The sequence below is a fragment of the Balaenoptera ricei genome, chromosome 1 (assembly GCF_028023285.1).
Source record: "Balaenoptera ricei isolate mBalRic1 chromosome 1, mBalRic1.hap2, whole genome shotgun sequence".
Lineage (NCBI taxonomy): Eukaryota > Metazoa > Chordata > Mammalia > Artiodactyla > Balaenopteridae > Balaenoptera > Balaenoptera ricei.
The window spans coordinates 175,134,265-175,145,278 of record NC_082639.1 but is presented as its reverse complement, the minus strand read 5'-3'; the positions used below and the strand labels follow the sequence as shown (position 1 = coordinate 175,145,278).

Below are 11,014 nucleotides of genomic sequence, written 5' to 3'. Positions count from 1 at the left end.
TCTTTAGCGAGGCACCTCCTGTTTTCTTATACTTATTTTGAGACTGTTCTGATGAAAATATTGCTGCCTAAACAGTTTGTTAAATTCATGCCAGATGTTTCTCCAGTACATGGAACGAAAATCAGATTCTAATAGATGTATTTGAACTTGATAATATGGGTCAAGAGACATAAAAGAAAAATGTAAGCTCCTTGAAACACATTAAAGGCAGCAATTTAATTAATTCTCATCTCTCCCTTGGACATACACTTTTCCATCAAATTACTAGTTGGCAACTATAGTAAATACTTTAAAATATGTCTAATTAAAGGAAAGTCAATCTAGCTTATTTTTTGGGCAAGAATGCATACTCAATGCCATATATTTCCCTATCCCGAGAATACTCATTTTCTCCTGGTAAATGCTACATAGATCAATGTGATCATATAAAAGAAGACTGAAGGGAAATTTGGGCAAATTAGTAAATCATTAATAAGCAATAAGTGAAAACAGTCCTAACTAGACTGACTCTAAAAGACAGTATATAAGTACTGTGTCATACTTAAAGAAGTAGAAATATTCCCATACTTCCAAGTGAAAAAAAAAGCATCTTATGTATTTGAACATTTGAAACATCCTATAGCTGTAGTTCAGTTCACAGCAGAAAGTCTTTTTCTCTCTACCTCTCAAAATGAAGAAATCATCAAAATGCATTTTCTTCCTGCCTTTCCCCACCCCCAATAAACTTGACGTCCTCTAATGTTCTGAGAATATTTTCTACCTTACTAGGTATTTGTTTTACGTTTATTCAAAAATTAGTCAAAGAAAAAAATTTCTGCAGTTATAGAACTACCTAACTTTCCTCTTTTATGATCTCCCAGTGGAATAGAAAAGAATATAGCTATTATGGTTCTTAAGTTTTTTTTGATGTGCTTGGCTATGAGCTCACCTGAGAGTCAGCTAGCAGTTCTAAGCAATTTCAAACAAAAACTACTTTGAATCCTGTGTCCACAATTATTGAGTCCCAGCCTTCAATGTCCCTGATACGTATACTAGTGCGTTTGCTTCGGAAAATAAATGTTCAAACAAAACTGTTGAAGAGCAGCATGAAACATCCAGGATAATGTAGAAGGGTTCTCGGTCACATAAAAATTAACAGACAAGTTCAACTAACATCCCAAACAGCCAACCCCCTATTGAACACAGAGTGTGTGCACACTGTGAGTGTGATCAGAGTCTATGACCCACAAATCTCTTCCCACAAGCCCAGCTAGTGGTTCCAAAGTGCCTCGCCTATGCAGCTTACTGATGTGGGCACCAAACTAAAAATGTGTGCTGTTGATATAACGTGAGTCCTCCTGAGATTTGCTAAGAGCTTGTCCGTGGTCACTCAGACAACCTTCCAAAGATACTTCAAGAGCCACTTCTGCTGTTTGTCGTCTCCCAAGGCCATCACTCCGGGACAAGTCCAGTGGGGGACAGCCATTGTGCTCGGCACAGCCATTGATGTGGGCCAGAGGCAGCGCCCCGGGGGGACAGCACAGCTGCTTGCTGCAGCCCTTGGAGATGCAGGGTGAGCTACAGAGCAACTGCAAGTCCTTTTGCTCTAGGGGCCCCTTCAGGTCCACCTTTTCAAACTGGATGGTCACATTGTGGATTCCCGTGTTGTGGAAGATTTCTCGAATTTTTATACTGGCATCCCGATCTCCCCCGTCCTGCTGATACTTGATGTGCAGAGTGGCAATGATCTTCCCACTTATAAGTTCCCAGATGTGAACTTCATGGACACTGCTAATTCCGGGCACGGCAGAGAGCTTACTCACTAGAACAGGGAAGAGAAAACAATAACCAAGGTGAGGGCTCCATTTGAAACATGGAACCACCAGGGGAGGATAGGGTCCCCTTAAGCATTTGCACCAGAATGATGTAGTTACTAAGAATAACAGGAAGAAAAATAGCTGTACCGTATATGGGTACATCTTCCCATACATTTTCCCATAATCTTCTTCTTCCTCTCTGAATTCCGCTACCATACACTGTTAGTCCATAAAAGGCAATTCAAGAAAATAAGTTTCATAACAATCCCCTGCCGAAAATGCCCCGGGTGGTTGAGTTTACAAGGCATTCGACACTATGATGGACTGGCGTGGGAATATAAAGTATATAAAGTATAAAGTGGGAATATAAAGTCTTTTTTAAAGGGGATTTGGCAATGTGGATCAAAAACCTTTACCAGCAATTCTAATACTAGGAATTTAACCAAAAGAAATAACCAAATATTTATGTACAAGAATGGTTTGGGCAATGCTTTTTGTGTTAATGAAAAAAAATGGAAATCGTTAAATCAATTATGTGATAGAATATGATACAGCTGTGAAAAAGTAAGTTGCATATTTAAGGATATGAGAAAGGGTATATAATGTATTTTTAAGTGAAAAGGCAAATAGCTAGAATGTATATGTGGTATGATATTGTTTCCTCTTTTTTTTTTTAACATCTTTACCGGAGTATAATTGCTTTACAATGTTGTGTCAGTTTCTGCTGTATAACAAAGGGAATCAGCTATACATATATATATCTCCATATCCCCTCCCTCTTGAGCCTCCCTCCCACCCTCCCTATCCCACCCCTCTAGGTGGTCACAAAGCACAGATCTGATCTCCCCGGGCTATGCGGCTGCTTCCCACTAGCTATCTATTTTACATTTGGTAGTGTATATATGTCCATTCCACTCTCTCACTTCATCCCAGCTTACCCTTCCCCCTCCCTGTGTCCTCAAGTCCATTCTCTACGTCTACATCTTTATTCCTGTCCTGCCCCTAGGTTCTTGAGAACCTTTTTTTTTTTAAAGCTTCTTTTTTTTTTTTTAATTATTTATTTATTTATTTATTTATGGCTGTGTTGGGTCTTCGTTTCTGTGCGAGGGCTTTCTCCAGTTGCGGCAAGTGGGGGCCACTCTTCATCGCGGTGCGTGGGCCTCTCACTATCGCGGCCTGTCTTGTTGCGGAGCACAGGCTCCAGAAGCGCAGGCTCAGCAATTGTGGCTCACGGGCCTAGTTGCTCTGCGGCACGTGGGATCTTCCCAGACCAGGGCTCGAACCCGTGTCCCCTGCATTGGCAGGCAGATTCTCAACCACTGCGCCACCAGGGAAGCCCCCCTTTTTTTTTTAATTTCCATATGTATGTGTTAGCATACGGTATTTGTTTTATTCTTTCTGACTTACTTCACTCTGTATGACAGACTCTAGGTCCATCCACCTCACAACAAATAACTCAATTTTGTTTCTTTTTATGGCTGAGTAATATTCCATTGTACATATGTGCCACATCTTCTTTATCCATTCATCTGTCGATGGACACTTAGGTTGCTTCCATGTCCTGGCTATTGTAAATAGTGCTGCGATGAACATTGTGGTACATGACTCTTTTTGAATTATGGTTTTCTCAGTGTATATGCCCAGTAGTGGGATTGCTGGGTCATATGGTAGTTCTATTTTTAGTATTTTAAGGAACCTCCATACTGTTCTCCATAGGGGCTGTATCAATTTACATTCCCACCAACAGTGCAAGAGGGTTCCCTTTTCTCCACACCCTCTCCAGCATTTATTGTTTGTAGATTTTTTGATGATGGCTATTCTGACTGGTGTGAGGTGATACCTCATTGTAGTTTTGATTTGCATTTCTCTAATAATTAGTGACGTTGAGCATGCTTTCATGTGTTTGTTGGCAACATGAATATCTTCTTTGGAGAAATGTCTATTTAGGTCTTTGGCCTATTGTTGGATTGGGTTGTTTGTTTTTTTGATATTGAGCTGCATGAGCTGCTTATATATTTTGGAGATTAATCCTTTGTCAGTTGCTCCGTTTGCAAATACTTTCTCCCATTCTGAGGGTTGTCTTTTCATCTTGTTTATGGCTTCCTTTGCTGTGCAAAAACTTTTAAGTTTCATTAGGTCCCATTTGTTTATTTTTGTTTTTATTTCCCTTTCTCTAGGACGTGGGTCAAAAAGGATCTCGCTGTGATTTATGTCATAGACTGTTCTGCCTATGTTTCCCTCTAAGAGTTTTATGGTGTCTGATCTTACATTTAGGTCTTTAATCCATTTTGAATTTATTTTTGTGTATGGTGTTAGGGAGTGTTCTAATTTCATTCTTTTACATGTAGCTGTCCAGTTTTTCCAACACCACTAATTGAAGAGGCTGTCTTTCTCTATTGAATATTCTTGCCTCCTTTACCAAAGATAAGGTGATTATATGTGTGTGGGTTTATCTCTGGGCTTTCTACCCCGTTCCATTGATCTATATTTCTGTTTTTGTGCCAGTACTATACTGTCTTGATTACTGTAGCTTTGTAGCATAGTCTGAAGTCAGGGAGCCTGATTCCTCCAGCTCTGTTTTTCTTTCTCAAGATCGCTTCGGCTATTCAGGGTCTTTTGTGTTTCCATACAAATTGCGCAATTTTTTGTTCTGGTTCTGTGAAAAATGCCGTTGGTAGTTTGATAGGAATTGCATTGAATCTGTAGATTGCTTTGGGTAGTAGAGCCGTTTTCACAAGTTTGATTTTTTCAATCCAAGAACATGGTATATCTCTCCATCTGTTTGTATCATCTTTAATTTCTTTCATCAGTGTCTTATAGTTTTCTGCATACAGGTCTTTTGTCTCCTAAGGTAGGTTTATTTCTAGATATTTTATTCTTTTTGTTGCAATGGTAAATGGGAGTGTTTCCTTAATTTCTCTTTCAGACTTTTCATCATTAGTGTATAGGAATGCTACAGATTTCTGTGCATTAATTTTGTATCCTGCTACTTTACCAAGTTCATTGATTAGCTCTAGTAGTTTTCTGGTAGCATCTTTAGGATTCTCTGTGTATAGCATCATGTCACCTGCAAACAGTGACAGTTTTACTTCTTCTCTTCCGATTTGGATTCCTTTTATTTCTTTTGCTTCTCTGATTGCTGTGGTTAAAACTTCCAAAACTATGTTGAATAATAGTGGTGACAGTGGGCAGCCTTATCTTGTTCCTGATCTTAGTGGAAATGGTTTCCTTTTTTTCACCATTGAAAACGATGTTGGCTTTGGGTTTGTCATATATGGCCTTTATTATGTTGAGGTAAGTTCCCTCTATGCCTACTTTCTTTTTTTTTTTTTTTTTTTTCTCTCAGTTTTTTTTTTTTTTTTTAATGTCTGAAACATTTATATTAACATATTTCCATACATATTTCCATACAAATACAAATATGATTTTTAGAAATTTCATGTAATGTCTGAAACATTTATATTAACATATTTCCATACCTATTTCCATACAAATACAAATATAAGATTTTTAGAAATTTCATGTAATGTCTGAAACATTTATATTAACATGTTTCCATACAAATAACCCAATGAAAGTTTAGTATTAGTTGTTTTGTTTGTTTTTTTATACTGCAGGTTCTTATTAGGCATCAGTTTTATACACATCAGTGTATACATGTCAATCCCAATCGCCCAATTCAGCACACCACCATCCCCACCCCACCGCAGTTTTCCCCCCTTGGTGTCCATATGTCCATTCTCTACATCTGTGTCTCAACTTCTGCCCTGCAAACTGGCTCATCTGTACCATTTTTCTAGGTTCCGCATACATGCATTAATATACGATATTTGTTTTTCTCTTTCTGACTTACTTCACTCTGTATGACAGTCTCTAGATCCATCCACGTCTCAACAAATGACTCAATTTCGTTCCTTTTTATGGCTGAGTAATATTCCATTGTATATATGTACCACAACTTCTTTATCCATTTGTCTGTTGATGGGCATTTAGGTTGCTTCCATGACCTGGCTATTGTAAATAGTGCTGCAATGAACATTCGGGTGCATGTGTCTTTTTGAATTACGGTTTTCTCTGGGTATATGCCCAGTAGTGGGATTGCTGGGTCATATGGTAATTCTATTTTTAGTTTTTTAAGGAACCTCCATATTGTTCTCCATAGTGGCTGTATCAATTTACATTCCCACCAACAGTGCAAGAGGGTTCCCTCTTCACCACACCCTCTCCAGCATTTGTTGTTTGTAGATTTTCTGATGATGCCCATTCTAACAGGAGTGAGGTGATACCTCATTGTAGTTTTGATTTGCATTTCTCTAATAATTAGTGATGTTGAGCATCTTTTCATGTGCTTCGTGGCCATCTGTATGTCTTCTTTGGAGAAATGTCTATTTAGGTCTTCTGCCCATTTTTGGATTGGGGTGTTTGTTTCTTTGATATTGAGGTGAATGAGCTGTTTATATATTTTGGAGATTAATCCTTTGTCCGTTGATTCATTTGCAAATATTTTCTCCCATTCTGAGGGTTGTCTTTTCGTCTTGTTTATGGTTTCCTTTGCTGTGCAAAAGCTTTGAAGTTTCATTAGGTCCCATTTGTTTATTTTTGTTTTTATTTCCATTACTCTAGGAGGTGGATCAAAAAAGATCTTGCTGTGATTTATGTCAAAGAGTGTTCTTCCTATGTTTTCCTCTAAGAGTTTTATAGTGTCCAGTCTTATATTTAGGTCTCTAATCCATTTTGAGTTTATTTTTGTGTATGGTGTTAGGGAGTATTCTAATTTCATTCTTTTACATGTAGCTGTCCAGTTTTCCCAGCACCACTTATTGAAGAGACTGTCTTTTCTCCATTGTATATCTTTGCCTCCTTTGTCATAGATTAGTTGACCATAGGTGCGTGGGTTAATCTCTGGGCTTTCTATCTTGTTCCATTGATCTATGTTTCTGTTTTTGTGCCAGTACCATATTGTCTTGATTACTGTAGCTTTGTAGTATAGTCTGAAGTCAGGGAGTCTGATTCCTCCAGCTCCATTTTTTTGCCTCAAGACTGCTTTGCCTATTCGGGGTCTTTTGTGTCTCCATACAAATTTTAAGATGATTTGTTCTAGCTCCGTAAAAAATGCCATTGGTAATTTGATAGGGATTGCATTGAATCTGTAGATTGCTTTGGGTAGTATACTCATTTTCACAATGTTGATTCTTCCAATCCAAGAACATGGTATATCTCTCCATCTGTTGGTATCATCTTTAATTTCTTTCATCAGTGTCTTATAGTTTTCTGCATACAGGTCTTTTGTCTCCCTAGGTAGGTTTATTCCTAGGTATTTTATTCTTTTTGTTGCAATGGTAAATGGGAGTGTTTCCATAATTTCTCTTTCAGATTTTTCATCATTAGTGTATAGGAATGCAAGAGATTTCTGTGCATTCATTTTGTATCCTGCAACTTTACCATATTCATTAATTAGCTCTAGCAGTTTTCTGGTGGCAGTTTTAGGATTCTCTATGTATAGTATCATGTCATCCGCAAACAGTGACAGTTTTACTTCTTCTTTTCCAATTTGTATTCCTTTTATTTCTTTTTCTTCTCTGATTGCCGTGGCTAGGACTTCCAGAACTATGTTGAATAATAGTGGTGAGAGTGGACATCCTTGTCTCGTTCCTGATCTTAGAGGAAATGCTTTCAGTTTTTCACCATTGAGAATGATGTTTGCTGTGGGTTTGTCATATATGGCCTTTATTATGTTGAGGTAGGTTCCCTCTATGCCCACTTTCTGGAGAGTTTTTATCAGAAATGGGTGTTGAATTTTGTCAAAAGCTTTTTCTGCATCTATTGAGATGATCATATGGTTTTTATTCTTCAATTTGTTAATATGGTGTATCACATTGATTGATTTGCGTATATTGAAGAATCCTTGCATCCCTGGGATAAATCCCACTTGATCGTGGTGTATGATCCTTTTAATGTGTTGTTGGATTCTGTTTGCTAGTATTTTGTTGAGGATTTTTGCATCTATATTCATCAGTGATATTGGTCTGTAATTTTCTTTTTTTGTAGTGTCTTTGTCTGGTTTTGGTATCAGGGTGATGGTGGCCTCATAGAATGAGTTTGGGAGTGTTCCTTCCTCTGCAATTTTTTGGAAGAGTTTGAGAAGGATGGGTGTTAGCTCTTCTCTAAATGTTTGATAGAATTCACCTGTGAAGCCATCTGGTCCTGGACTTTTGTTTGTTGGAAGATTTTTAATCACAGTTTCAATTTCATTACTTGTGATTGGTCTGTTCATATTTTCTATTTCTTCCTGGTTCAGTCTTGGAAGGTTATACCTTTCTAAGAATTTGTCCATTTCTTCCAGGTTGTCCATTTTATTGGCATAAAGTTGCTTGTAGTAGTCTCTTAGGATGCTTTGTATTTCTGCGGTGTCTGTTGTAACTTCTCCTTTTTCATTTCTGATTTTATTGATTTGAGTCCTCTCCCTCTTTTTCTTGATGAGTCTGGCTAATGGCTTATCAATTTTGTTTATCTTCTCAAAGAACCAACTTTTAGTTTTATTGATCTTTGCTATTGTTTTCTTTGTTTCTATTTCATTTATTTCTGCTCTGATCTTTATGATTTCTTTCCTTCTGCTAACTTTGGGTTTTGTTTGTTCTTCTTTCTCTAGTTTCTTTAAGTGTAAGGTTAGATTGTTTACTTGAGCTTTTTCTTGTTTCTTTAGGTAGGCTTGTATAGCTATAAACTTCCCTCTTAGAACTGCTTTTGCTGCATCCCATAGGTTTTGGGTCGTCGTGTTTTCATTGTCATTTGTCTCTAGGTATTTTTTGATTTCCTCTTTGATTTCTTCAGTGATCTCTTGGTTATTTAGTAACGTATTGTTTAGCCTCCATGTGTTTGTCCTTTTTACGTTTTTTTCCCTGTAATTCATTTCTAATCTCATAGCGTTGTGGTCAGAAAAGATGCTTGATATGATTTCAATTTTCTTAAATTTACTGAGGCTTGATTTGTGACCCAAGATGTGATCTATCTTGGAGAATGTTCCGTGCGCACTTGAGAAGAACGTGTAATCTGCTGTTTTTGGATGGAATGTCCGATATATATCAATTAAATCTATCTGGTCTATTGTGTCATTTAAAGCTTCTGTTTCCTTATTTATTTTCATTTTGGATGATCTGTCCATTGGTGTAAGTGAGGTGTTAAAGTCCCCCACTATTATTGTGTTACTGTCGATTTCCTCTTTTATAGCTGTTAGCAGTTGCCTTATGTATTGAGGTGCTCCTATGTTGGGTGCATATATATTTATAATTGTTATATCTTCTTCTTGGATTGATCCCTGGATCATTATGTAGTGTCCTTCCTTGTCTCTTGTAACATTCTTTAATTTAAAGTCTATTTTATCTGATATGAGTATAGCTACTCCAGCTTTCTTTTGATTTCCATTTGCATGGAATATCTTTTTCCATCCCATCACTTTCAGTCTGTATGTGTCCCTAGGTCTAAAGTGGGTCTCTTGTAGACAGCATATATATGGGTCTTGTTTTTGTATCCATTCAGCCAGTCTATGTCTTTTGGTTGGGGCATTTAATCCATTCACGTTTAAGGTAATTATCGATATGTATGTTCCTATGACCATTTTCTTAATTGTTTTGGGTTTGTTTTTGTAGGTCCTTTTCTTCTCTTGTGTTTCCCACTTAGAGAAGTTCCTTTAGCATTTGTTGTAGAGCTGGTTTGGTGGTGCTGAATTCTCTTAGCTTTTGCTTGTCTGTAAAGCTTTTGATTTCTCCATCAAATCTAAATGAGATCCTTGCCGGGTAGAGTAATCTTGGTTGTAGGTTCTTCCCTTTCATCACTTTAAGTATATCATGCCACTCCCTTCTGGCTTGCAGAGTTTCTGCTGAGAAATCAGCTGTTAACCTTATGGGAGTTCCCTTGTATGTTATTTGTCGTTTTTCCCTTGCTGCTTTCAATAATTTTTCTTTGTCTTTAATTTTTGCCACTTTGATTACTATGTGTCTCGGCGTGTTTCTCCTTGGGTTTATCCTGTATGGGACTCTCTGCGCTTCCTGGACTTGGGTGGCTATTTCCTTTCCCATGTTAGGGAAGTTTTCGACTATAATCTCTTCAAATATTTTCTCTGGTCCTTTCTCTGTCTCTTCTCCTTCTGGGACCCCTATAATGCGAATGTTGTTGCGTTTAATGTTGTCCCAGAGGTCTCTTAGTATGCCTACTTTCTGCAGGGTTTTTATCATAAATGGGTGTTGAATTTTGTTGAAAGCTTTTGCTGCACCTACTGAGATGATCATATGGTTTTTTTCCTTCAATAAGTTAATATGGTGTATCACATTGATTGATTTGAGTATATTGAAGAATCCTTGCATTCCTGGGATAAACTCCACTTGGTCATGGTATATGATCCTTTTAATGTGCTGTTGGATTCTGTTTGCTAGTATTTCGTTGAGGATTTTTGCAACTATGTTCATCAGTGATATTGGCCTGTAGTTTTCTTTCTTTGTGACATCTTTGTCTGGTTTTGGTATTGGGGTGATGGTGGCCTCATAGAATGAGTTTGTGAGTGTTCCTCCCTCTGCTATACTTAGGAAGAGTTTGAGAAGGATAGGCATTAGCTCTTCTCTAAATGTTTGATAGAATTCCCCTGTGAAGCCATCTGGTCCTGGGCTTTTGTTTGTTGGAAGATTTTTAATCACAGTTTCAATTTCAGTGCTTGTGATTGGCCTGTTTATATTTTCTATTTCTCCCTGATTCAGTCTCAGAAGTTTGTGCTTTTCTAAGAATTTGTCCATTTCTTCCAGGTTGTCCATTCTATTGGCATAGAGTTGCTTGTAGTAATCTCTCATGATCCTTTGTATTTCTGCAGTGTCAGTTGTTACTTCTCCTTTTTCATTTCTAATTCTGTTGATTTGAGTCTTCTCCTCTTTTTTCTTGATGGGTCTCACTAATGGTTTATCAGTTTTGTTTATCTTTTCAAAGAACCTGAAAAAGGTTTTATTATTTAGTTTTTATTTAGTTTTATTGATCTTTGCTATTGTTTCCTTCATTTCTTTTTCATTTATTTCTGATCTGATCTTTATTATTTCTTTCCTTCTGCTAACTTTGGAGATTTTTGTTCTTCTTTCTCTAATTGCTTTAGGTGTAAGGTTAGGTTGTTTGAGATTTTTTCTTGTTTCTTGAGGTAGGATTGTATTGCTATAAACTTCCCTCTTAGAACTGCTTTTGCT

The 11,014-nt window shown here is 37.3% G+C and overlaps 1 protein-coding gene across 2 annotated transcripts in view; it reads right to left on the bottom strand.

Annotated features, from left to right (window-relative positions):
• Positions 1 to 1,301: 1,301 nt before the first annotated feature.
• The window catches only part of SLC30A10 (solute carrier family 30 member 10), a 46,806-nt gene continuing 37,093 nt past the window's right edge, over positions 1,302 to 11,014 (bottom strand). For both annotated transcript variants that reach the window (XM_059905678.1, XM_059905669.1), the window contains exon 4: positions 1,302 to 1,801. In XM_059905678.1, the coding sequence (XP_059761661.1) occupies positions 1,302 to 1,801 (500 nt within the window). The remainder of the gene's footprint in view (positions 1,802 to 11,014) is intronic.